General features: G+C 34.3%; 3 protein-coding genes across 4 annotated transcripts; 2 read left to right on the forward strand and 1 right to left on the reverse strand.

Annotated features, from left to right (window-relative positions):
- The first annotated feature begins 1042 nt into the window (after positions 1–1042).
- Positions 1043–3493, forward strand: LOC117918898 (aluminum-activated malate transporter 12-like). The gene is made up of 6 exons (XM_034835869.1): positions 1043–1339; positions 1432–1572; positions 2145–2417; positions 2505–2617; positions 2751–2894; positions 2983–3493. The coding sequence occupies exons 1-6, from the start codon at positions 1072–1074 to the stop codon at positions 3304–3306; spliced, it is 1263 nt and encodes a 420-aa protein (XP_034691760.1). The 5' UTR covers positions 1043–1071; the 3' UTR covers positions 3307–3493.
- Positions 3494–14161: 10668 nt separating this feature from the next.
- On the forward strand, positions 14162–20132 carry LOC117917996 (transcription factor BHLH42). The gene is made up of 8 exons (XM_034834503.1): positions 14162–14483; positions 14605–14859; positions 16145–16241; positions 16566–16580; positions 16668–16724; positions 16817–17420; positions 18101–18987; positions 19844–20132. Exons 1-8 carry the CDS (start codon positions 14380–14382, stop codon positions 19922–19924), a joined length of 2100 nt encoding a protein of 699 aa, XP_034690394.1. The 5' UTR covers positions 14162–14379; the 3' UTR covers positions 19925–20132.
- A 222-nt stretch (positions 20133–20354) lies between these two features.
- Positions 20355–23991, reverse strand: LOC117917997. Of its 2 annotated transcripts, none has more exons than XM_034834504.1 (3): positions 23886–23991; positions 22054–22430; positions 20355–20728 (listed from the first exon to the last, which is right to left on the reverse strand). In XM_034834504.1, exons 2-3 carry the CDS (start codon positions 22231–22233, stop codon positions 20555–20557), a joined length of 354 nt encoding a protein of 117 aa, XP_034690395.1. In that variant the 5' UTR covers positions 22234–22430; positions 23886–23991; the 3' UTR covers positions 20355–20554. The 2 variants fall into 2 exon arrangements, with proteins under 2 accessions (XP_034690395.1, XP_034690396.1); XM_034834505.1 differs by having other exon boundaries at positions 22054–22444; positions 23886–23990.
- Between the last annotated feature and the right edge of the window lie 227 nt (positions 23992–24218).

A 24218-nucleotide genomic window follows, 5' to 3' on the forward strand; every position in this document is an offset into this window, starting at 1 on the left:
ATGCTTTTTTGCATGAAAATTTAAAATAATTGTATATTATTAGTCTCATTTTTGGGCTTCCTAAAAAATGGTATTTCGATGGTTTTAGTTCATTTTGATGATGTAGTCTTTACAAGAGATGGAGAGAATTCAACTCAAATATTTTCTTATAAGTAATCTTTGGTTAAAGATTTTAGGTGTTTTCAAGTATTTATGGGGAATTGAGATAACAAATTGAAGCACCCGCTAAATATTTCAAACTTGGTATTGCTAGTGAATTAGAGGAGAATATTGATCAATTTCAAAGGCTAGTTATTAAGTTTATTTATTTGACTATTACACGTCAAAATATCAAATATGGAGTCACCCTACTTAGCAATGAATGCATATGATCCAAAAGATATCCATATCCTCCCTTACGCAATATTTCACCAAGTCAAGGTATATGTATGCATAAAAATGGTCATAGAACATAGGATTATGGGGTCTAAGGATGATGCCGATTGAGCTCAATGTCTAATTAATAGGCATTCTATCAAGCATTGCATCTTTTATTTATGTAATCCAGTCATTTAAAATGTAAAAAAACAAGACAATTTTTTTTTTTTTTTTTCAGATTTGAATAGAAAGATGCACATCTATTTTCCTTCCTCCTTTTCCATAGATACAGCATCCGAGGAGCTGCATTGTAAGACTCCAGCATTCAGTACCTTAGGCCACAATAGATGACAATTCTGCAGTGAGGGAGACATTAGGGTGTTGCGACAAGACCATTGTCCATATTGGTATATGAGAGGGTACAATGCTGCTGGGCAAGGTGTTCCACTATGGTCACTAAGCTCACAAAAGAATCAACATCAAGATAAATGCATGTTTTTTTTTATAATGTTTCCCTTGTCTTGGCAAGACTATTGCTAAGAGTGCAAAGTGCCTTTCTCCACTTTTTTCGTTTGCGATAACCTAACGATTACCTGGCCCCCCACTTTCTACATCTCACAGGTTGGCTTTGTATATATAATTGGCTTCCACCATATGAACTTCTCAAAAAGAAAGTGGACTTCATTGGAAGGGAAAATAGCAAAGAAAAACCCAATGAGCTCCTCAACCGTTATATCTATTCCAAATGGGCATGGGGTTGCTCCTCAGGAGAGGAAACCTCGGTTTTCTTTTCCTTCTATCAGTTCCTTTCTCAGAGAAAAGGGTCAGTATGACAGCATCAAGCTTATTCACAGCATCAAAGTTGGAATCTCCCTTGTTCTGGTTTCCCTCCTCTATCTCCTTAAGCCACTCTATGACCAAGTTGGGGAGAATGCCATGTGGGCTATCATGACTGTTGTAGTTGTCTTCGAGTTCTTCGTAGGTTTGTCTCCATCGCAAACATATTCTGATTTTGTTTCCATGTAAGTAAATTTCATGAGATTCTAATGTTATGTCTGCCTGTCTGTCTGTCAGGTGCCACACTTTGTAAGGGCGTAAACCGCGGAATTGGGACTGTAGTAGGTGGGGGTTTTGGGCTTGCAACAGCCGTTATAGCTGAAGATGCTGGTGAAATGGGCAACGCCATTGGTGTTGCTATTGCTGTATTTTTATGTGGTAAGTATGAGACCATTTCATTAGGAATAGCCTAATAGGTATCAATGATTAGTATTTGTTTATCCTTTGAAAAACAGTAAGTTTGTGTTGAGCCATAATATCTTTGAGTTCCTTGCAAAGGCACCGAAGCTCATCTCCAATGACTTCATCTATGGCTTTCTCTATTTGCTCCATCAACTCAGGAAATTTCTTATTTCTTGATAAGCTTGTTGGCAATTACAACAGAAATATAATGGAAATGGAATATCAAATATCAATCCATTAACAATTGGCGCACTAAAGAACTAGTCATGATCATGGTAATTGATCCCAAAAAGGTCAATGGAGTACTCCCATGTGGTTCTATCTGTATTGGAAACATTGTTGCTTACTGCAGCTCTCATTTCAACACATAGACCCCAAGGCTTTTGGTCCGCCTGATTCAAGGACAAATCTTTGGCTTTGCTAGCTATTTGTCTTACTAAATATCCAGCATGTCCTGTACTGAGAAAACACTGTTATACGTAAGATTCCATATATTGATATTACTGCTTGTTTCTAATGCATATAATGTGATCATGAACTATATTCAGGAACTGCTGCAACCTATGTCCGGTTGCTCCCAAGTATTAAGAAGACATGCGACTATGGAGTCATGATCTTCCTCCTCACATTCAATCTAGTCGCGGTATCTGGTATTCGCGGAGAAACCGTTGTACAACTAGCCCGTGCGCGGCTCTCAACAATAGGGATAGGTTTTGGTGTCTGCGTCTTCACAAGCTTATGCATCCATCCCATGTGGGCCAGTGATGAACTTCATAACTCTGTGGCCTCTAGATTTGAAGCTCTTGCTTGCTCCATTGATGGTAATAAGTCTTCTCACTTAAGCTCGATTCCTCCTTTGTGGGATTTCAAGGAAAATAAGTGGAAATAATTCAGTCCATTTATTGCAGGCTGTTTGGGGGAATACTTTAAACTAGTTGAAGAAAAGGAAAACCAAACCGGCGGGGTCAATTTCAGTGGATGCCAATCTGTGTTAAACTCAACAGACAAGGATGATATGCTGGTATGTCTTTTCTTTGAATTCTCAATTCACAATTTTCATCTTTTCCTGTCTGCTCTATCTCCTTAATTACCAAATCAATGGAGCACAAAAAGGGAAATAGAATAAAAGATTAAAAGTTGTATGGTTATTTCAGGCAAAATTTGCGCGATGGGAACCATGGCATGGAAAATTCGGGTTCTCCCATCCGTGGGAGAAGTACTTAGACATTGGAAAAGAACTTAGGGAAGCGGCTGCAACCATCTTTTCACTGAAAGGGTGTCTTCAGTCCCCTAGACAAGTATGTTACAACACTCACCCTATTTGCTTCCATGGATCGATCTCAATATCATTATTGTTGACCGTTTTTCATTTAAATTTGTCACCAGCCCTCATCAACCCTGAAGCAGTCGATGAGAGAACAATGTGAAGAGCTCGGTTCCTCGCTAGCATCGTCTCTGAGAGAGCTTGGAGACAGCATCAAGACAATGAGAAAATGCAGGCCGAGGTTCCTGATTGTGTCCAAGTTGCAGTCAAAGAGTGAAGAGCTAAACCTTCTGATGTCTCCCTCCAAGCTAGGAGCCCTAAAGAATGATGATGGTCTGGCAATTGCAAGCTTTGTTTTCCAGCTGATGGACATAGTTGGACAGGTTGAAGTATTAGCAAAGAAGGTGGAGGAACTTGGAGAACTGGCGAAATTTGAAACCAAATAGCTATAGCTATAGCCATTTTTTAATAGCACGATTAGCAGTTGTGCTGTATACAAACCATTAAAGCCATTTTTTGGCTTGGTAGATATACACATGTTCAGTGAGAAAAAAAATGGAGCTTCTCTTGAGAAATGGCTATATCATTTACCAATTGGTAGATAAAGATAAAAAAAAAATTGTAAAAGAGGCATATGAATCCGCGAGTTCATCTATTAGTAATTTAAAAATTGATAGAACTAGCTTTAATACGAGCATTTTCCTACAACTACATATCCTTTTCTACTTTACACAACTATAAAATGATTGAAAAAATACAGTAGTACTGTCCACAATCAGGTCTGACTACAGTTCAAAAATATATTTTTTCAATATCTATCGAAAAGATATCACTAATCAGATGATGTCACGCATAATTTTTTAGGTCTCATCGTTTGCACCATAATTCCATTTATTTGTACTTTTATAGTACTTTCGTATCTTAATTTTATTTGCTTGTATCCTTGTTCAACGGTCTAAATTTTACCATGCATGTTTAATTATACAAGTTTTTTTTTTATATAAAGGATGAGACCATCACATCCCGAATAGTAAAAAGAGCAAAGCTAATTGATATGATGGAGCAAAATGTTTCATAATCATCTGCTTGGATGAATTCAATAAATACCAGGGTTCCCTGCTTCATATTATGAAATTCTTGTTTTACAGGGATAAAGATGGCATGATTTAAAATCATAGACGTGGCAGCACACTTACCCCTAAATTAGTTGGTTAGAATTTAAAATCTGCAGTCAAAAGAATCTCTGCCCCTGTTCATTTCTATATGTTGTCCCATCTTTCAGGTGGCCAATTGCCTTCTGGTTCGACAGTGAGAGATTGTAGGATCAAATTTTCCTCCCAGTTGATATGTTTTATGCCCCATCTGCAGCATCTTTGTGTTGTCTACATTTTACGTCCATGGTGAAACAGAGACTGCCTTGGGTCCGGTTGGAAATGGGTTTTGGGTGCTCAAGTGGGTGACCGACCCAATTCAACCCAATATTTTTAAGAGGGGAGGGAGTAGTTCCTAAGAGTTTTATTAACTACAAATAATAATAATAATAATAATAAAGGCATGAAGAACTTTTCTCCCAAAATTATCGAGTCAAGACTTGTGTACAATGAAATTTTTGAATGATTCTCATATTCATAATTCCATTTATGGTTTGGGATAGAAAACTTGTCGATGAAATAATCAATTTAAGATTATTAGACATCTTCGAAAGTAATTCAATTTTTATTTTTTTTATTAACAGACACAAAATTGTCCCTCCTCCAATGGTTCATGAAGAAGCCATTTGATGAAAGCAATAGGCCAGGCCAAAAAAGAAATGAGGACGAACCTTTCATGGTACTATATATATACAAATGAAAAAGACTAGGCCTATGATGACAGTGTTGAAAGAAAGGAGAAAGCAAGATGGGCATGTGCCAAAGATGCTGATGCTTACATGATCGGTTTTAGGGTTGAATGATAGTGTGAGAAGTGGTCCAAACACGCTAGTATGACTCTTATGGGAATGAGATCTAGTACTCTAAAAATCATGATTCTCTCCACCCACATGGACATTAGAAAGAAGGAAATATAAGAATTATGAAGTCTTTCACATATAATGTATAAGCACTCATACTTATAAGCCCCATGATTTCTTTTGTCACAACCTTGGTCCATCTATTCCTCAGTTGTTAAACCCACCTAGGGTGCCAAAAATATATGATAACTTTGGTAGATTTGGTACAAATTCTTAGCTTATTATTAGTGAACAGTGTCTAGATAACTTTAGTTAATTTAATAGCTTGATGTCGTATCGGAGTCTTAATTTATGGAAGGTCATAAGTTCGAACCCTACGGAAGTTTCAATGATGAAGCCCAAAAGAGATTATCAGTCCAAATTTCAAGTTCCCTTTTGAGCAAATGGGCTCAATGCATAGAACATTTGAACACTCTATGGCTATATATGCATATTCCCTGATTAGATCATATCCACCTTTTCCAATAAACTGAGAAGTGAACTGGTTTAGGTTGAGTGGAGCCCTTGAGGTTGAGCCCAGCCTGAGGGTCCAGCCCAGCTATAGCAACCATGCTAATGAATGGTCAAAGTCAAACTCAAAACCATAAGAATGGCTGGTAAGAAAGTTAGGAGGCATGAGGAAAGGGAAGCAGGGGGTTGAATAGGCAGTGAGCAGCTGGGTCTCATCTATATATCTACCAGCTCAGTTTGGCACCAAACAAATATGTCTACCCATTTTTGTGGACTTTCTGCTTGCAGTAGTACAGTGTCACATGAACACACATGATCATTTGAATTCTTCAGGGCTGTTCCATCAAGGACAATGGCATTTAAGGACATGGAAATGCGAGTTAAGGGCATGGTTGATAACTATTTTGGAGAATAGCTTTTTGCTCTTTGAAACAAAAAAAACAAAAAAACAAAAAACAAAAAAAACATATTTAGTAATTAAAAAGCTTATTTATGTTTTTCATTCTTAAAAATATAAAATAATTTTTTTTTTAAAATATGTTTTTTTTTTTTTTTACTTATTTTTTAAGCTTTATTTTACAAAAAAAAATTATATAAATAAGTAAAATAATTTAAAATAAAGCACTAGATACAAAAATTATTTTTAGAACATATTTAAAAATATTTGAAATAGGTTAAAAATATTTCAGATCCCAAACAAATTTTTACTCTATAAAACAATTTTAAAAAATTATTCTCAAAAACTGTTTTTAAAAACAGTTACTAAATAGGACCAAGAGTATTGTACTGGAAAATTATTTTTTATTTTTAAAAGGAATTTTTTTTTCTAATTCAACAAACACTTTTGTTAAACTTTTTCCCACAAAATGTTTTTTTTTTCAATTTATTCCAAATATAAGGTTTTTATTATTTTTAAATCAAATTTAATTTTTTAGGGTGTTTTGAGTAATAATTAAAAATATGAAAAATGTTTTAAAAACTTTTATGTAATGGTAACATCATGTAGGATAAACTAAATCAAATTGTTTTCGTATTTTGTTCCTATAAATAATTGAGAATAATTCCTAATTATTTACAAAAATAGAACTCTATTTAAAAACTTAATTACAAAAAAATGTTTTATATTTTCTTTAATAATAATAATAATAAATAAAATAATATTTCCAAATAAATCAAAATAAAATAAAAGGTTTACCATCCCATGACTGCACCAAAAATAGAGGCTCATAGGATGATTATTTGTTTGTATGTAGATGCTATATTAATTTTTTATACCATGATAAAAACATTGAATTTATTAAATTATTTTTGTCACCTAATTCTGATATGACTTTATAACATCATGCCTAACTCTTTGACAAGGAGCAGGAATTTAGAATGGAAAATATCAACCCAACTCTTGAAACATGGCTGAATAAAAGTACATCAATATAGTGAATGCAAGCACCAATATTCATAACATAGAGAATAAATTGAGAATTTTTTTTTCATGTATATTTGAGTTTATTTTGTTGTCGGAAATGATTGAGAACTACTCTTAAGAATGGTTCTTAAAACCGGTTATTAATTTTTTTTTCATATTTATTTTGACTCTATCGAAGATGAAATAAGTTAAAAAATATATAAAGTTTTAACTAATTTTAATTATATTTAATTTTTTAAATATTTTTTTATAATATAATCAAATAAAAAAAAAAATCATTTCCCAAAATAATACTTCCCGGAGTCAAACATACATCATCATTTAAGATTGGCACCGGGGCCTATATTTGAGATGGCCCTAGCAAGGTGACTGCTCACCAGTCCTCCAAGCCATGTGCCTACCAACTAACATTTTGAGGAATCGTTGCCTTGTATCCAGGGGGAATTCACTTTCTACCTCCCTCTATTAATCACTCCATGTGACCATGATGTATAGCCATGTGTTATTAAGGCTCTTTTGTTTGTCCATTGGATCTAGGGAAATTAAAGACCCTTTTTTAATGGAGCTTTTTTTTATTAATTTCAATGAAAGAGTGACTTAAAAAATTTTAATATACAAATTTAATCTCAGTGAGGGTCCTCGTGGAAGGCATGATGTTGGTCCAACTCACCTAGCCAATCCATTTTATGCCACTAATGAATAGATGGAATGGTAGAAAGATTTATATGTGATAAGTGTTTTGCTTTAATTTGTATTTTTATTTTAATCTATGTTATAATTTTAATTTTTTTTTTAAATTTTAAAAATAACTGTTTGATTAAAAGAGATAAAATAATGGATATTTGATTAAAAAAGTCAAAATAATCCTTATTTTGAAAAATTGGTCTTTATTTTTTCAAAAGAAGAAGAATGACCTTATTTGAACAAAAAATATCTTACATTACAATAATTTTTTTTATATAAAATAATAAAAGGGTATTTTTGTCCATATGAAGTTACCTTTACAGTTTAAAAAACATGGTCCAAATTTTCCTAGAATAGTTCTTAAATTACAAAAATAGTTCTCATATTTAAAAGAGTAAGTTCTTAAAAAAAAAATTCTTCATTTTTTCCTCTTTGCATGATTGCATTTGTAGGAGACATAAAACAACTTACTTGCCCGCCTTGTCTATGTTCCTATTTTCAAGGAAGTGGGTTAAAAAGTAACATGTCTACATGTTACCATCAAGAAGAACCACAAAGAAAAAGGATATGACATTAATGTACTCCAACATGTTACTATCAAGAAGAACTACAAAGAAAAAGATATGACATTAATGTATTCCAATACTCCATTAGACTACTTCCTTCTACCATTTTTGTCCATGTACATAAATAATTTGGGGTTTACATACTCATGGGACTCACACTAATCTCTAAAATTGATGTAACATATATGTGGGAAACAAGTGTTGCGATGCACCGTACCGCTCCCCCCTTAAGTGCAAGGAGCATGACAGTTGGCTAGCAATATAGTCTCAAGATGACAACACTTGGCATGATTGTCATGAACGTTAAATATCAAGCAATGCAATAGGGTATAGGTTTTTTTTTTGTGAGTTTAAGTCACTTAATCTAACCCACTAAATCCTAATTAATTAATTAACTTTATTAGACTTCAATTAATTAATTAGCTAGCTTAATCTGGAATAACAATGAAATAAAGTTCAAGTATGTAATATACTATCCACTATATGCAAACCTCCCATGAACCGGTGTTCATAATCTAATATGGTAGTTATATCACCTATCAAGATTACCTCTTAAGATTACATCATGTCTTACTTTTAGAGGTTAAATCCCAACAATCACTTGTCTCAATCAACAATGACCCAATTCATAAGGAATATACAATCACATGTCTTAATCAATAAAGACTCAATTCATAGGGAATATAAAATCAATTTAAGGTTTCACCTATAAGTCAAAATCATTGAAGACCTTAGCACAAACTTAGTATTCTCTCAACATTGAGAACCAAAACAACATAGTAGTTTGGTAAAGGTATGACTACTCAGTAATGTCTTGACTCATCATAGGTCATATTCAATGTGTAACCATAGTAACTAATGCACTCACCATATGAACCGTATTCTGACGACCGAGATAAGTTATCCTTCTAATTATGAGGTAATGTACTACAACCTAAAATGAATTGTCTAAATCCATAAATTAATTGTGAACAACTCATCTAGTTACTTGCAAAGAACCTATGACTTTTATTTTTCATACAACTCCTAATGCATTCAAGTGATGTACTATGCAAGATATGTTAAGTTTGAATGTTTAGAAAGTATAATGAATGAATATGATAGAAAAATAGTAAATTGGAATCATATTATGAATCATGAAAATTATTTATTGTTATATCATGTTATACTTTTAAGGGTTCTATTCTAACACTATATCCTAAAAACTTTACATTTTGGTCATTTTTAGTGCATTAGTTGCAAAGTTAGCTTTGGATGCAAACCTTGGAAATTAAAATAAAAAATAAAAATCTTGAGATAGAGGAAACCTAGAAAATTGCTTTGGATGAGAAGTCTAAATTAGGCGAGAAACTAAAAAGTGGAGAAAATGATAACCAATCACTTAAAAGGGTTCCCAAAGACAAAAAAAGAATAAATTATTAAGATGAGGAATTCCTTTATTACCTAACTAGTAGAGTACTTGGTGAAAAAGCCAAAAGACATAGGATACAATATTGGCCATGAATAAAGGGAACAGAAGTATGGTATCCCTTCTTCTAACAATGGGGTTGACAATGAAAGTGAGGATCATAATGTTGAAATCCAAGCAAAAGATCATACTCTCATTTTTTAGACAGGTGGCATCATCATGGCAAGTACTAATTAAATTTTATGACAAAGGGTGTTAAAACTTTTTATTTTAAGAATAAGGGATTACAAACCATATAATGGAATACGTAATTGTCGAAAAGATCGACAACTTTGGTATTTATTTTATTTGTACTTTTTTTATCGAATGTTTTTGCCTTTCATCCTTTTGAATTGTCTTTACTTTGCATTGATGCAAAAGTTATGTATTGCCATTAAGTAACATTTCCTTTAACCATATGCCACAATTTGCTTTTCATTTTTAATTTTTTATGTTTTACCATGCCATGGTGTGTTTTATATTTGTTAAGATTAATAATTTGTTGACACTTTCTACATTTTTTTCATGCAAAAGAGCAAACTTTTTGAATGGAATAACTATTAACAATATGGAATATCAAAAGGATAGACCATACTAAACATACAACTGACACAATTAATATAAAAATAGTACATTTCAAATGAATTATAGCTCGTTGTAAGACACAATAACTCATTGGATGTCACAATAATAGACAATATGTTTTCATACAAACTTTTTCGAGCAAGCTCTACTTAAATCTATTTAGTGAAATAATTTGTGGTGAACAAAAGAAAACTTTGCTATCCTAGGGTTATGGGTAATAGTCTAATAATATCAATGTTCTATTAAATGAAAGGCCATCCACACAATATATGTTTTTTTTACTTAAATATTTTAACAAATTACATGAAAAATGTGGGCAGAGGGGTGAAAATTGCATCTTTATATTTAAAAAGTTAATATTTGAATAGGTTATGTAGGTCGACATGATAGGTCAACACAGTAGACCGACACAATAGCACGATTGACCATGCCTTTAAGCCCAATATGACCCAAGGACCAAGCCATGTCAACAGAACCCACTACAATAATTAGGTCCAACTCGGTCTTTTGGCACATCAAGCCACGAATCAAACTAACCAACCAAGCTCATTCATTTTATATTCCAATAGTTTAAATTTATTGTTATGATGATCAACAACAAATTCAAATATGATTTTTTTTTTCTATTTTAAACAAAAATTTAAAATTTCTATAAATTTTATAATTATAAACTTGATAAATATAAAAATTATAATTATTTAAAATGTTTGAAGTAACAAAAAGAAATACTACTTAATAATGAAAATTTTTTATAACTCCATAAAATAACTTGAAAAAATAAAGTAAATATTAACAAAGTAGGGTGGCCTACTAAAACAACCCACTAAAATGGCCCATCAACACGACCTATCGATACAATCCAATACTAGTACAACACGATACAATATGATTTGTTCATGAACTCATAGTCTTGTTAAGGCGTCTATTTTGCTTGTATAGGCCAACACAACATGGCACAAGTTTCAATTGGATTGTGTCAATTCGACACATTAGTCCTTAAAGACCTGTTAAATAAAAGGTTGTGTTGATTCGGCATGACCCATTTGACACCTTTAGACACACATCGTGTTGCTTGACAAGTTTTTTAATCTCTTCAAAAAAAAAAAAAAAAAGAATAAGTGTTAGGAAAAAATTATAAGGAAAAAGAAAAAGACAAAGTGTTAGGATATTCCATTCAACTACTTTGTTTTGCCATCTTTGTCCCTAGAGTATAGGATGAACAGACTAATGGGACTTGCACCTTAAAACCAATATAACATAGGGAGAATTACCTAAAAGGGTAGGCTGGACAAAACAATTACTAGAAAGGGTGATATCTTTTAATAATTATTGGAGATGACTTTAATAAGCTTAATATACCAAAACTGCCCTTTAACTAAAACTTTTAAAATTCAAAGCATTTAAAGCATTTCATTTTATTTGTCAATACATTTATGGTACATGAGTCCCACATTTATTGTAATTATTGATATTTAAATTTTAAATCAAAATTTTGGGTTTAACCCTTACAATTATATATAATTTGTTATTTAAATTTACTATTTAAAACAAAAATACTTTTAAAAAATATTTTCAAAATATCATATATTGTTTTTTTACCTTTTTATTTTTATTCTAATTTTTAATTTTATGAAGAAAAAAATAAGTTTTATAATTATATAATAAAAATGATGATTTTTTCATTCATATATATATATATATATATATATATTATAATTTTAAATTGATAAATTATGTTTTTGTATTAAATTTAAGGAAGATAAAATGTTTAATTTTTCATTCAGATTCTCTAAAAATAATAAGAGAATGATAGAAAATGTTTAATCATTTTTTATTTTTATAATAAAATAATTTAAAAAAATTTATATGATTTTTTTTCCTTTGCATAGTGTTTTTTTTTTTTTTAATTTTCATATAAATTTTTTTTCTCAATGCATCAAGTAGATGATGTTAATATATTTGATATGTTGAATATTAATAAGGTATAAAAGGTGATTCTTAAGATTATTACTTTTATTATACAACACAAGCACAACAAAAATATGTTATAATTACAATATAAATACACTATCATTATAATATATTATAACATAATTTAATTTATTTTTATTTAATTTTTTCACGTGATATATTACCCAATGAATAATTGTGAGTTATTCCATTTAATAGGTATGTGTTAGTCAATTGAATATTTATATATTATTCAATTGATGAGTGCTCGTAAAAAATAATTATTTATTATATTATGATAACAAAGTTTTTAATTGTATGTTTTATATATAAAATGATATAATAACTTTAGGATATGGTTTTTATTTATGAGATATTAAAAATTATTTTTTTTTACAAGGTTCTTTAAAAAATCTCAATTTAAAAAAAAATAACAAATTTTTAAATAGTTAATTGTTCAAAAGTGATAACAATTTTTTCAAGTTGAAAAATATACCGTTGATTGTCTATCAACATGTACTTATCATCATGTATGGACCCCACATCATTGACAATCTCAATTTATTTATAAATAATATAAAAAAACATATTAAAGAGTAAAATTGTCCCCTAAAAGAGTGATCCTTCATAATCATTATTTTTTTTAACCCACCTTTTTGGGTAATTCTCCCAATAACATATATATATATATATAGGTATAAGGATACACCACGCATAGGATTATATGATAATTTTATATATATATATATATATATATAGGTATAAGGATACACCACGCATAGGATTATATGATAATTTTTTTTTTCTTTAGAGCAAAAAACTTTTATCAATTGTTATAGATCTATCTCACAATAAAGCACTCTTTGGTTAGAAAAAAAAAAAAAAAAAGGAAAAGAAAATCAATAACTATATTTATATCCTTTTCATATGCTATTTAAATTTTTTTAATATGAAGGATTATTTTGTGACGAGGTTATTTTACCTTGTTAACCCAAATATTTAAAATTTTGTGACTTTTATAAAACATATCTCATCCTTTTTTTCTTTTTGAAATATTTAGGTCAAAATATCAAAATATTCCAAAACCTTGATTTTTTTTTTAATCAGTAAATATAATTTCAAGTAACAAATTGTCTTATGTTATTTTATAGAAAGTATTTTGATGTGAAATGAGTATAAAATGTTTAACGAAGAATATTTTATTCACATAAAAAAATAAATCATTTGTTTGATTTTGAAAATGTAAGGATTATTCTTTTAAAATAAGAATTATTTTAATCTTTTAATAAATACACTTCCTCCAAAAAGAAAAAAAAAAGAAGAAGAAATATACATATTCACTCTCTTCCATGTTTAATGAAGAAATATAAAAAGGAGGCATATGGTCAAATACAAAAGTTCATATTATAAAAAATAAATAAATAAATGAATAAATAAAAGAAAATAAAAAAGGGAAATAATCTAAACCAAATGAGGACCCAATTGAAAAATTAATGAACCCAAAATAAGATGGAAATTAGTAAGTAGCTATTTCTCACCAAATGTTCTCAAATTTAGGCAATACTCGTAACTAGACCCACCTCCAAAGATTACATGACCCCAAAACCACATTGATGACGATTGATGACTTATCTTCTTCAATGTCAAAATTAATTCTAAAATTTTTCTTTTAGATTCTCTCTCAAGGCAATGGACACCAAGGAAATGGCATATGAATTAGGACTTAGGAAGTAGTACACGCACTAAAGCCAGAGGCCCATTGACAAGGAATAAGATAATTTGAAAAATTAAAGAAGTGGGAATTGTAAAGAACAAGTGGTAGTGGCAAATAAGGAAAAAGTCCCAACGCCCAGTCTTCGCCACCTAATCTGAGGTTGTCACCAAAAAGGCTGGGCGCGGGAGCTCACAACGGTACAACTAACCAAAGCCAAAAGCCCTAGTAGTATGACAGATGAGAACTGTCAGTTATACTTACCAGTCAAAACTCCACACTTGGTCACTTCCTCTAACCCTAACTACTCTTTTTTTCTTCCTCTCTCACTCGTCTTTGTCTGCGATATCATTCGCATCTCCCAAGCTAACGACCCTTCAATTTTGATATAATTTCTGGGGGCTCTCACACGCACACTTCCTCCTCAAAGTCATCTACCTTTTCTTCTCACCTGCAGGTCTGGGTACATATCATCTCTTATCCTCAAAGTCCTCCCACCCTTTATTTCTCTCTTTTAGAGTTGAATAAAGGGGTTTGATTTGCAGATCAGCTGGCTCTTGAGGAGTCTCTTTACATACCCGGAATTAGAAACGTGTTTTTTTTTTTTTTGTTTTGATGCTGAATTTTGATACAAGGGACTGCAATTATCGGAGAAGGTAGCGGTAGTCTGGCGGTGAACCCAGTTGCAGGCAATGGCTGCGCCGCCGAATAGCCGGCTTCAGAGTATGTTGCAGTCGGCGGTGCAATCAGTTCGATGGACTTACAGTCTATTCTGGCAAATCTGTCCCCAGCAAGGGTAATTCTTTCTGGGAATAATCATAGCCCATTTCTTCAAATTTTAATGGTTGACTTACATTTTTCCTCCATGATCAGAAACCATTTTCACGTATATGACTCAATTGTAAATTGCGATTCAGGATCTTAGTGTGGGGAGATGGGTATTACAATGGGGCAATCAAGACTAGGAAGACGGTGCAACCAATGGAGGTCAGCGCCGAGGAGGCGTCCCTCCAGAGAAGCCAGCAGCTAAGGGAACTCTACGAATCGCTGTCTGCCGGAGAAACCAACCAGCCAGCAAGGCGGCCATGTGCCGCCTTGTCGCCGGAGGACTTGACCGAGTCGGAGTGGTTCTACCTGATGTGTGTCTCTTTCTCATTTCCTCCTGGGGTGGGGTAAGTCCCGAAAATTTTTCAACTTTCTTTCCAAGTGAATTGATTATGGGTGTTCCTCTTCTCCCTCTATTTCCAATTGAATTTCTTGTTATAGTGCACCACTGCAAGTTAAAGTAGAAAAGTTTATGGGCGAATGATTTCTTTTGTTTTACGCTCTTTGTCACACGGGAAGCTAAGATTACCGAATCAACCACCCCCTCTCAAGATTCAGTAAAAATTCCAAACATACTTTTTTTAGGATACTAGGACACCCATGAAAAAATGAGCACACAATTCAATTCTTTCTAAATGAAGAGAGCAGAGAAAATAATTAATGGAGTACTCTCTCTCTCTTTCTCTCTCTTTCACTGGTGAGTGAAAATAAGGGTAGTTGTGTGTATGAAATGCAAGAAAGCAAGGACACACAAGAAGAGTAATTGAGAGACTGGTGAGATGATCTCTATATAAATATTGATGCTGCAGCAATCCATGTGTAGATGGCAGTGACCACACCCAACTTCTTGAAAACAAAACCTTGATTTATTTTCCTTTCCTTTTTCCTGTGAAAAGTTTACTGTACCTGCCATGGATTACAATATTGGCGGAAGTTGATGGTAGCCAATACCAGTAGTTAGGTGGGAGTCTTTATGTCTTCTTCTTCCTTCCAATACTTCCAGCCAGGATTCTTGTTGAGAAATTAAAGGAGATGCCTTGCTTTGAGATATTATTATTATATATCTCTTTGGACACTGAAATTTGCTATGTTATGGAGTATGTTTTGAAGCTCAAGTGGCTTGACAATAGGGACAATAAATAGACATTGAAATTTTCCTGCCATGGAAGCTGATCTTCTGGAAAAGCAGACTACACCATTATAACACAACTGTGAGCACCAGTCACTATTGTAATTAAATTTCACAGATGGATCACTCCTCTCACTCTCATCCCAAAGCCGTCTGCCCTGAACCTGACATGTTGGTACCTCCCTGTTGTAAGAAACACCGAGTAGATTGATGGGCAAAGTGAGTCAGTACATTGCTCTATAGTTTCAGGTCACATGCACGTTAAAATTTTAGGCTACAGATGCCAAAGTACATCAAGTTCTTGGGTTATAGTGCACCATTTCCTCAAATTCACCTTAATTATCACCTTACTCGAAGTGAATAGAGCTACATAAAGCAATACGCCAAGGCAAATGATTCCACATTAGTGCTTGAGGGCATATCTTTATGATCTGTATGCTTGTGGTTTTATGTATAGAACTGTATATGCGGAATGCATAAAGTGATGAGGGTCTGATTTGTAGGTTACCGGGAAAGGCATATGCAAAGCGGCACCATATATGGCTTGCAGGAGCAAATGAGGTCGATAGCAAAGTCTTCTCTAGAGCTATTCTTGCTAAGGTACCATGACATTCCTTTTGCTTTCATTGTTTTCATAAACTGCAATATGCATTCTAGCTGTAGGAATTTTCATCATGTTTCAACGCTTTGAAAACAAAGAGGGACCAGCTTCTGTTCTATGAAATGGATTGTTTTGTCCAATTGTTAGGCTTTCCAAAAGAGCCGGTTCACGGGTTAAGCTTGAAAGCTCTAGATGGGGTTGATTTACTGTAGTATTGCTTCAATCACGCATGCATACTGGATGTCATTCTTAAGAATTTTGGACTGACTTCTTTCTTTTTTTTCTCCTGATTCTCAATATCCACTTCCTTGGCACTGCATCAGAGTGCTCGCGTACAGGTAAATTTCATAGCCCATCTCATCCAGTCATTCTGACTTTCCATCATAGTGTTTTGAGCTGTTACTAATCTCGGAAAAATATTACAGACTGTGGTTTGCATTCCTTTAATGGATGGCGTGGTTGAATTTGGCACTACTGAGAAGGTATAATTAACTAATTTGTGATCAAAGAATAATAGGTATTAATTGCACTATTTTTTTTTTAATGATAATGTTGAATTATTTGGTATTTTTAGGTTCAAGAGGACCTTGGATTCGTCCAACATGTAAAAAGCTTCTTCACAGATCATCACCTCCACAACCACCCCCCTAAGCCAGCACTCTCCGAGCACTCCACTTCGAATCCCGCCACCTCATCAGACCACTCGCGTTTTCATTCTCCGCCGATCCAGGCGGCATACGCGGCAGCTGACCCACCAGCAAGTAACAACCAAGAGGAGGAGGAGGAGGAGGAGGAGGAGGAGGAAGAAGAGGAGGAGGAGGAAGAGGAAGAAGAAGAAGCTGAGTCCGACTCTGAGGCGGAAACGGGGCGAAACAATCGCAGGGTGAGGACCCAGAACACGGGGACTGAGGGCGTGGCAGGGTCTCACACGGCAGCGGAGCCGAGTGAGCTCATACAACTAGAAATGTCGGAGGGCATACGGCTGGGATCACCAGATGACGGCTCCAACAATCTGGACTCAGACTTTCACATGCTGGCTGTGAGCCAGCCAGGGAGCTCAGTAGACCATCAGCGCCGAGCTGACTCCTACAGAGCGGAGTCGGCTCGCAGGTGGCCGATGTTGCAGGACCCATTGTGCAGCAGCGGCCTCCAACAGCCTCCACCACAACCACCGACAGGTAAAGTGACAATAGTAACTTGCACCGTTGCACGAGACCTATTCAGTACGGCACTCCTTCATCACCTTGCAACACCCGCAACAAATATTAGCCGTTGATCACGACATCATTTACAAAATAAATGATGTCGCGGTACGAAAAGGTCTACTAATAGAGTACATACGAAAAGGTCTACTAATAGAGTACATACTCTAAAAATGCCCACCCCATGCAAGCCATGCAGATGGGTCCCACTTGATTCTTTTAACGCACTTGTAATTCAATTCAACCTTAGATTCTAGGCTTGCCTCCCACTCTTGTCCTATATTATCCCAAATATATGGACCAATTTTGAAAAAAATCAAAACCATATATAGATATATATATATATATATATATAAAATATATATGAGGACAAAATTCATTTGGGATCGCACGCTATTATCTCTTAAATAAACGAAGAAAATTTTTTAAAAAATAAAGTGATGAAGACGCCTCGATGCTCGAGGCACGTGCAAAATCTTAACTAACCAAGAAATTTGACTATGTTGTTGACTTTTGCCTTGATTTTTGACTTTATTAACTCTAATATTCTAAATTTATTATTAATGGGTGCCCTCGAAAACCTACATTATTCGCTTTGGACTCGATTTTTAATATTATTAGTGTAACAAGTGCTTAATTTTGTTTTATTTGCGCAGGGCCCCCTCCATTGGATGAATTATCACAGGAGGACACACACTATTCACAAACCGTCTCAACCATCCTTCAACACCAGCCGAACCGGTGGTCGGAGTCGTCGTCGTCCGGATGCATTGCGCCGTACTCCAGCCAATCAGCGTTTGCCAAGTGGACTACCCGCTGCGACCATCACCACCACCCCATGGCTGTGGAGGGCACCTCCCAGTGGCTGCTCAAATACATCCTCTTTAGCGTTCCCTTCCTCCACACCAAGTACCGTGACGAGAACTCTCCGAAATCCCGCGACGGCGACTCCGCCGGTCGGTTCCGCAAGGGAACGCCTCAGGACGAGCTCAGCGCCAACCACGTCCTCGCCGAACGCCGCCGCCGCGAGAAGCTCAACGAGCGGTTCATCATACTCAGATCGCTGGTGCCGTTCGTGACGAAAATGGACAAGGCTTCGATTCTCGGAGACACGATAGAGTACGTGAAGCAACTTCGGAAGAAAATCCAAGATCTGGAGGCTCGAACACGGCAGATGGAGGTGGAACAGCGATCGAGAGGGTCCGATTCGGTTAGGTCAAAGGAGCATCGCATCGGGTCCGGCGGTGTAGATCGGAACAGGGCGGTGGTGGCAGGGTCAGACAAAAGGAAGTTGAGGATAGTTGAGGGGAGCACCGGCGCGAAGCCAAAGGTGGTGGATTCACCACCGGCAGCGGTGGAAGGCGGAACAACCACCGTGGAGGTGTCGATAATAGAGAGTGACGCATTGTTGGAGATGCAATGTCCGTACAGGGAAGGGCTGTTGCTGGATGTAATGCAGATGCTCCGGGACCTTCGGCTCGAAACGACGACGGTTCAGTCGTCGTTAACCAATGGGGTCTTTGTGGCCGAATTAAGGGCTAAGGTACGCTCTAATCTCTACCCTCCGATTTGTATGCTTTTTAGAGATTTGACCCACGTGCATTATTTAAGATGGACATATATTTCAATTAATATAACAAAATTATATGCATTAGAGGCATTTCTTCACGATATAAAAATTTACAAAATGCGTAATCATAAAGTGCAATCAATTCAACCAACGGACATATTTCTCTACAATATACTATTTATTTACTATTTTAATTCAAAGATAGATAATTTTGAAACAAAACTATTTTCATGTCATAGTTGATTGTTGGGTGGTAAAAAAGATTAAATTATTTTTTATTGTTTTTTTGTTTTTTTATTCAAGTATTACTTGTCATATCAATGATCACACTCCTCAACAATACCAACTATTGGTTTATATGATAGATTGAGGATGGTAGTCATTTTATAAAGTGTTTTTAACTTTTCTAATATTTAAAATATAAAAAATTTCAAATATTATAAAGCTTAAAAACATTTTTTTAAATAACTATTAAATGGATTCTTATAAGTATAACATTATTACCAAAAATGTTGTAATTATTGTCCAACAACTTAGTTACTGACAATGGTACTATGATATCGAAGCATGAACCACAGAACCTATTAGTGTGAATCAATATTTTACTGAGGCAAATTGACGGCCATCATCCTAGCCACTTGGGAAGGTCATTATACTGGTGGGCCTCTCCATCTTTGTTAGGATTTGAGGTCAGTGAACCAGGCAAAAAAATATTGGTTTGTTTGCCTATTGGACCGATCAAGTGAATAAATTTAATAGATTGCTTTTAATGATTGGGATTTGTGAAAGATTTCTGCTAACCATATGTTGGCGATTATTATTGTCACAGGTGAAGGAGAATGCCAGTGGGAAGAAGGCAAGCATTATGGAAGTAAAGAGGGCAATAAACCAAATAATACCCCAGTACTGACCTTCCATATATATATATAAATATAAAAAATGTTTGTAGAGTTGATTTAGAGATAATCAATCCACTGATGGATGGCCCAGTAGTGATGCAGAGGGTTCAGTATATGGTATTGTTGCTGATGTTGTTGTAGGCGTTTGCTAGATAAAGGCTGTAATACCAAATTATTTTCTAACAGATGATATTCAAGTGTATGTTCAAATCTAACATAGATATTCAGGCTAAAATTAGCTCTCAAAACAGTTCTGTTATTCATGATGAAGCACAAATATCAACCGGAAATGTTAAAAGTATATTTGATAATGCTTTTAAAAAACACTTTTAAAAATCAGTCCTTTTGACAAAATTTAAAAAACACTTAAAAAGAAAAAAAATCACTCGAGAAGCACTCGTCATGAAAAAAGGGAAAATCAACAAAACCATTTTCTTCTCATCAATCAATGAACTTTTCCTCGTTGAATCGGATCATAGAGAGGAAATTTTCCATTTCATTTTCTGATGAAGCGTCATGTACATAATAAATGCATTTAAAATGAATAACGTTTATTAAACAGCAGAATGGCTATGGCTGGTGAGAAGAGCATCCAGTCATGGAGCTCATGTTTTTCCTTCTAAAGCCTTCCCTGTAATGCCTCATTTCTTTGCCTTTGCAAACCTGAGGCATCGGTACTTTTCACCACTTACAGTGATTTCAAGAGCCCCATCTTGGTTATCTTGATTTGATGCAGTTCCCATTAGGACACTTTTCTCCTTTTCAAGGTTCTCTTTCTCCATCTTCAGCCTTGCTTCTTGTCGGGCAATCTCTGCCTGAAAGACGAAATATTGAGTCTAGAGAATAAAATAAAAACAAGCCATACATCACATCACATTCATAACAGACGTAAAGAATAGTTAAACTGATATACAGAGTCCTAAGTTCATTTTCATGTGTTGACAGCTCATTACCACTGGACCACAGCTGTGAGGCTCTCCAAGCATTTAGAAAGCCGAAGTCCGGATTGGACAATATTAGATGTAAACCAACAGCCCAAGGTGGTACTGGGAAACAGTTATCAAAACCACCACGAAAGTCACCATGTTGATGAGATACCAAACATGTAAATTTTGCAATTACCAATTATCAGCGCAAAGCATAGAGATTTTTAAACACCCCCGGCCCCCCCAAAATAAATAAATAAAGACAGTTGTTAAATACCCCAATTAACAATAAGAACACTTAGGCTATGTTTGGTTTCTAGAAAATTTGAAGACAAATGCAAGAGAGAAGAAAATAGAAAGGAAAAGTAGAAGAAAAGAAAAAGTAAAAGAAAAAAAAGTAGATTTAAAATTAATAAATTATTTTTATATACTACTTCAAACTTATTTGACCAATTTTAACTCTTTTATATAAATAATAAACAATTTAAAAATGTATAAGTTTCTAATTAATTTTAATTTTAATTATATTCAATTCTCTATCATATTTTTTCTAGTAAAATCAAATATGAATAAATCATTTTCCTTTATATTTTCTTTTCTTTCCTAACTACTTTCATGCAACCAAACATTACCTTGGGTTGCCAAACAAATTAACTCAAACATCCAATTAAATTAATTGTTAGCCATACTCTGCTAAAGTCAGATGGTCAGAGCAAGGAGGAGGCCCATAGCCCCTCAAAATGTTGGAGAACATATATCTCGTTCTTTTTCTTTTTATTTTAGGTTACCATTTGTATGACTAGGAGGACCCATAAATCTACACAAATTATTTTTGGTGCCAATGCCCATTACATTGCAGGCTCATAAGCCCAAATCTCACTTGCCAATACCAGAATTACCATTCAGCTTTTGGCCGAAACAGAGTGACCCCTTAAGGAAACCACAAGAAGGAATCCTCAAGGATCAATTAGGCTTTATCTGGAAGACTAGCCAGAATATATATCAAAGCTAAGAAACACTTGAAATTAACACAATCTATATACACAAAAGCACATAAAAAAACTCAGGACATTATTGTCAAATGCAACAAACATAAAATCTGGTAATAACCACAAGAGAGGGTATTTTTAAGCAAAAGGGTAGAAAATGAAAACCTTACTGTAAATGGAGAAAGTATTGACATCTTATAAATAGCATTATATCCTAATAAATACCTCACGACGAGAAAGCTCAGCTTTCCAAGCAGCTTCACGCTCGGCAACTTCACGTTCACGCTCTTCAATATAACTCTGCATCTCCCTCTCCTTCATTATTCTGTCTTGTATATCTGCATCCAGAGCTTCCTTCAACTCCTGCACAAATTTATCTACCACTGCCTTTATTCTCAAGGACATGTCCCCTCACCTTAGAAATTCAAAATGAAACCTAAGAGTAAGGCCGTTCCTTTTCAGAAGCAGTGCTTTATCAAAACTTATGCAAGATCGATGCCAGCAAACATAGTATTCCTTTTAATCTATGAGAAGATCAAGGAGTCCCCAAGTAGAAGAGACAGTTTAGTCGATGCCCTTAATGCTGGAGCAGGAGTTCACATCTGCCGCATCAACACTAAAGCAGAGTTAGCACCAAAAACATGTAGGTTACACTTAGTTGAATGATTGAACGATCATATCACAACTGTATTTGTTTAAAACTTTAAGCATTTGATTTCAACCAAAATTGTATTCATTGAAATTTTGAACCATTTGATTTCAATAAAGTCGTTTAGCAAATTTCAGCTGGTCTAAAATTCAATAAAATGTGGAAAAAAGAAAATTTAAATCAGATGATTAAAACTTATCTAAAGAGCCTTATCTTTTCTATGCTAGTTATACTGAGTGAGATCCATCAGGTGATGAATCCCAATCATCTTATTTATAGCTAACAAAAATAGAGTAGTGAACCTCTCTATTATTACCATTACTCTTATTGTAATAAGAGGACCCATGCTCAAAAAATTGAACCTTTCCATTCTACTTGTACTTTGGCTCCTCACCAGTTTCCCCCACAACTCTCACCACATCAGTATATTAATAACCCACCATAGACCACATTGCACTTGAAACTGAAAACACCCAACTACACACACTAGTAGTTGAAGATTACAAAATGAGACACTACACAAACTCTACTATTCATTTTAAAGAAAAATGAACCTGTTATTGATTCATTTCATTATTATTATCTTATTTACATTGCATAGTCACTACCCATTAAATCCCCAAACCTATCAGATGTTTCTCCTCCACAGCAATTATACATTAGATGATTATAGTTAAATGTCCTGATTTTCAACATCTGATTTTTCAGATTTTTGGCACAATGCTTCTAGTCTATACCCATTAATTTCAATAAAACTGAATATTCTTTTTCCCCCTTCTTCTTAGTGTTTACATTAAGAACAAACGTAGTCGGAGCAGGGGTTACTTCTCTGATCGACTCAACATAAAAAATAAATAAATAAACAAAATAAAATAAACAAGATTAAGGTGAGTCAAAGTGTAGCATCCTAATTAGGGTACAAAATGAAGAGCTTTACTCAATCGGAAGATTCCATCGCTTTTGATTTCATTAGGTGTGGGCAAGGCATATACTGGATTGAATTTTTCTATCAAAAAAAAAAAGTAGAATGGATTGAATTTCATATCACTAAAATTTTCCACTTCATCTTATGCATGACAGACAAAAAAACATAAAAGAGAAGGGACACAAGCAATCACCGAATTCGAAGCTAAGCTTCGATGCACAAGAAAATGAGATGAGGAAGAAGAAGAAGAGTGCAGAAAAGAGGTATGGGAAAGTACGGTGAGGGATTGATGTTCATAATAATTAGTAGACATATATGAGGGAATCCAAACGCAAACCCTAACCCTAACCATTACGAGAAAAAGAGAGATGGGAGGAAATAGAAGTGATGAGATGAAACCCGATTCGTAATCAAAGAAAGAAAGAAAGAAAGAGGAAAGGAATAACAGAGAGCGTAAGGTCGTGGAAGGAATCGGAGGAATACCTGTAAGGTGTAGGCGATGGAGTGGCTGAAGAAGCTATGCCCAGAATTCAGATGCTGCCAAAACTTTTCCTCTCTCCATTTCTTTGCTTTCGGTTCTCCTATTATATGATGCGGTGGCGTCAGAATCAACCATGCCAAGCCAAAGCCCTTCTCAAAAATTTAAAATATACTATATGATATATAAACACTAAATTTGAAAAAAAAATAATAATAATGGGTTATTTGATAAAAGGAATTATTGAAAATATAATTTTTTAAAACTGACCTCCGTCTTACCAAAAAAATTCAAGAAAAGAAATGTAAAAATGAGAGTATAATAGTAATTTTTAATAT

The sequence above is a fragment of the Vitis riparia genome, chromosome 7 (genome assembly GCF_004353265.1).
Source record: "Vitis riparia cultivar Riparia Gloire de Montpellier isolate 1030 chromosome 7, EGFV_Vit.rip_1.0, whole genome shotgun sequence".
NCBI lineage: Eukaryota > Viridiplantae > Streptophyta > Magnoliopsida > Vitales > Vitaceae > Vitis > Vitis riparia.